Raw genomic sequence first — 930 nt, 5'->3', positions numbered from 1 at the left:
GGCCCCGGGGTGGCAGAGGTTGGATGGGCCGGCAGCAGCTTGGCTGGGAGGGCTCCCCATCGCTTCCCATCTCGCTTGGACATGGCCGGGAGCAGGGTGGTGGGGTCTGACAGCCCTTTGGTGACCTTCCTGGCCTCCCTCTGCAGCAAGACATCACCATCTGCTGGGGAGGAGAGGTTGGGGTCACTGCTGGGGACAGAATGGGCACATGGTACCCCCAGATGTGGAGAAGCATGGACACCCCACCAGTCTCCCAGCCCTCCTGGGGCACCAAGAACTTGGCACCAAGGGGATAGTGCTGCTTCAACCCCCCAAGCTTCCATGAAACCCCTCGGGACCCACCTGGCTCAGGGGTCCCGCGGCTGCGCCGTGCCCCAGGGGGGTCTGGCACACACGGCGTCTCTTCTCGCTCCATCTGGCAGATGATCTCCGGCTTGACGGGGCACCAGCCTGTGCGGGGCAGAGAGAGACCCTCAGTCCCAGAGGGGACTTCCAGCTGGAGCCCGGCCCCGGCGGCACCGCAGAGAGTCCTCACCCAGCTCGGCCACCGCCTGGTAGTTCTCCAGCATCACCTCCCGGTAGAGCCGCCGCTGCCAGCCCCCCAGCTCGGCCCACTCCTCGGGGGAGAAGTAGATGGCCACCTCCTCGAACGTCACCGCCATCTGCAGCAAGAAGCACCTTGGCTCAGCACCGGCCACCAAAGCCTGACACCGGCACCACCGGCGGCTCCCCCAGCCCCAGCTTCGCTCCCCGCCAGGAAAACAGCGTTTCCATGAAGACACCAGGCCCAGAAGGTCACTTACCTCCAACCGCTGCGGGCCCTTCCACCCACAACCTGAATCATGGAATCATGGAATGGTTTGGGTGGGAAGGGACCTCAAAGACCATCGAGTTCCAACCCCCTGCCCTGGGCAGGGACACCTCCCACCA

The 930-nt window shown here is 65.3% G+C and overlaps 2 protein-coding genes across 2 annotated transcripts in view; both read right to left on the bottom strand.

The window, feature by feature from the left end:
- LOC106896031 (zinc finger protein 501-like) overlaps positions 1–920 on the bottom strand; it is a 3,157-nt gene extending 2,237 nt beyond the window's left edge. The window contains exons 1-4 of the mRNA XM_014955737.1: positions 804–920; positions 536–662; positions 343–450; positions 15–160 (exon numbers count right to left, since the gene is read on the bottom strand). Coding sequence (XP_014811223.1) covers positions 15–160; positions 343–450; positions 536–662 — 381 coding nt within the window. The 5' untranslated portion in view covers positions 804–920. The remainder of the gene's footprint in view (positions 1–14; positions 161–342; positions 451–535; positions 663–803) is intronic.
- Positions 685–930, bottom strand: part of SSPO (SCO-spondin) — a 54,204-nt gene continuing 53,958 nt past the window's right edge. Inside the window, exon 64 of the mRNA XM_014955736.1 lies at positions 685–746. Coding sequence (XP_014811222.1) covers positions 685–746 — 62 coding nt within the window. The remainder of the gene's footprint in view (positions 747–930) is intronic.

The sequence above is a fragment of the Calidris pugnax genome, unplaced genomic scaffold (assembly GCF_001431845.1).
Source record: "Calidris pugnax isolate Ruff unplaced genomic scaffold, ASM143184v1 scaffold272, whole genome shotgun sequence".
NCBI lineage: Eukaryota > Metazoa > Chordata > Aves > Charadriiformes > Scolopacidae > Calidris > Calidris pugnax.
Note: the sequence above shows the minus strand (reverse complement) of the source record. Positions and strands in the feature narration are given on the sequence as shown.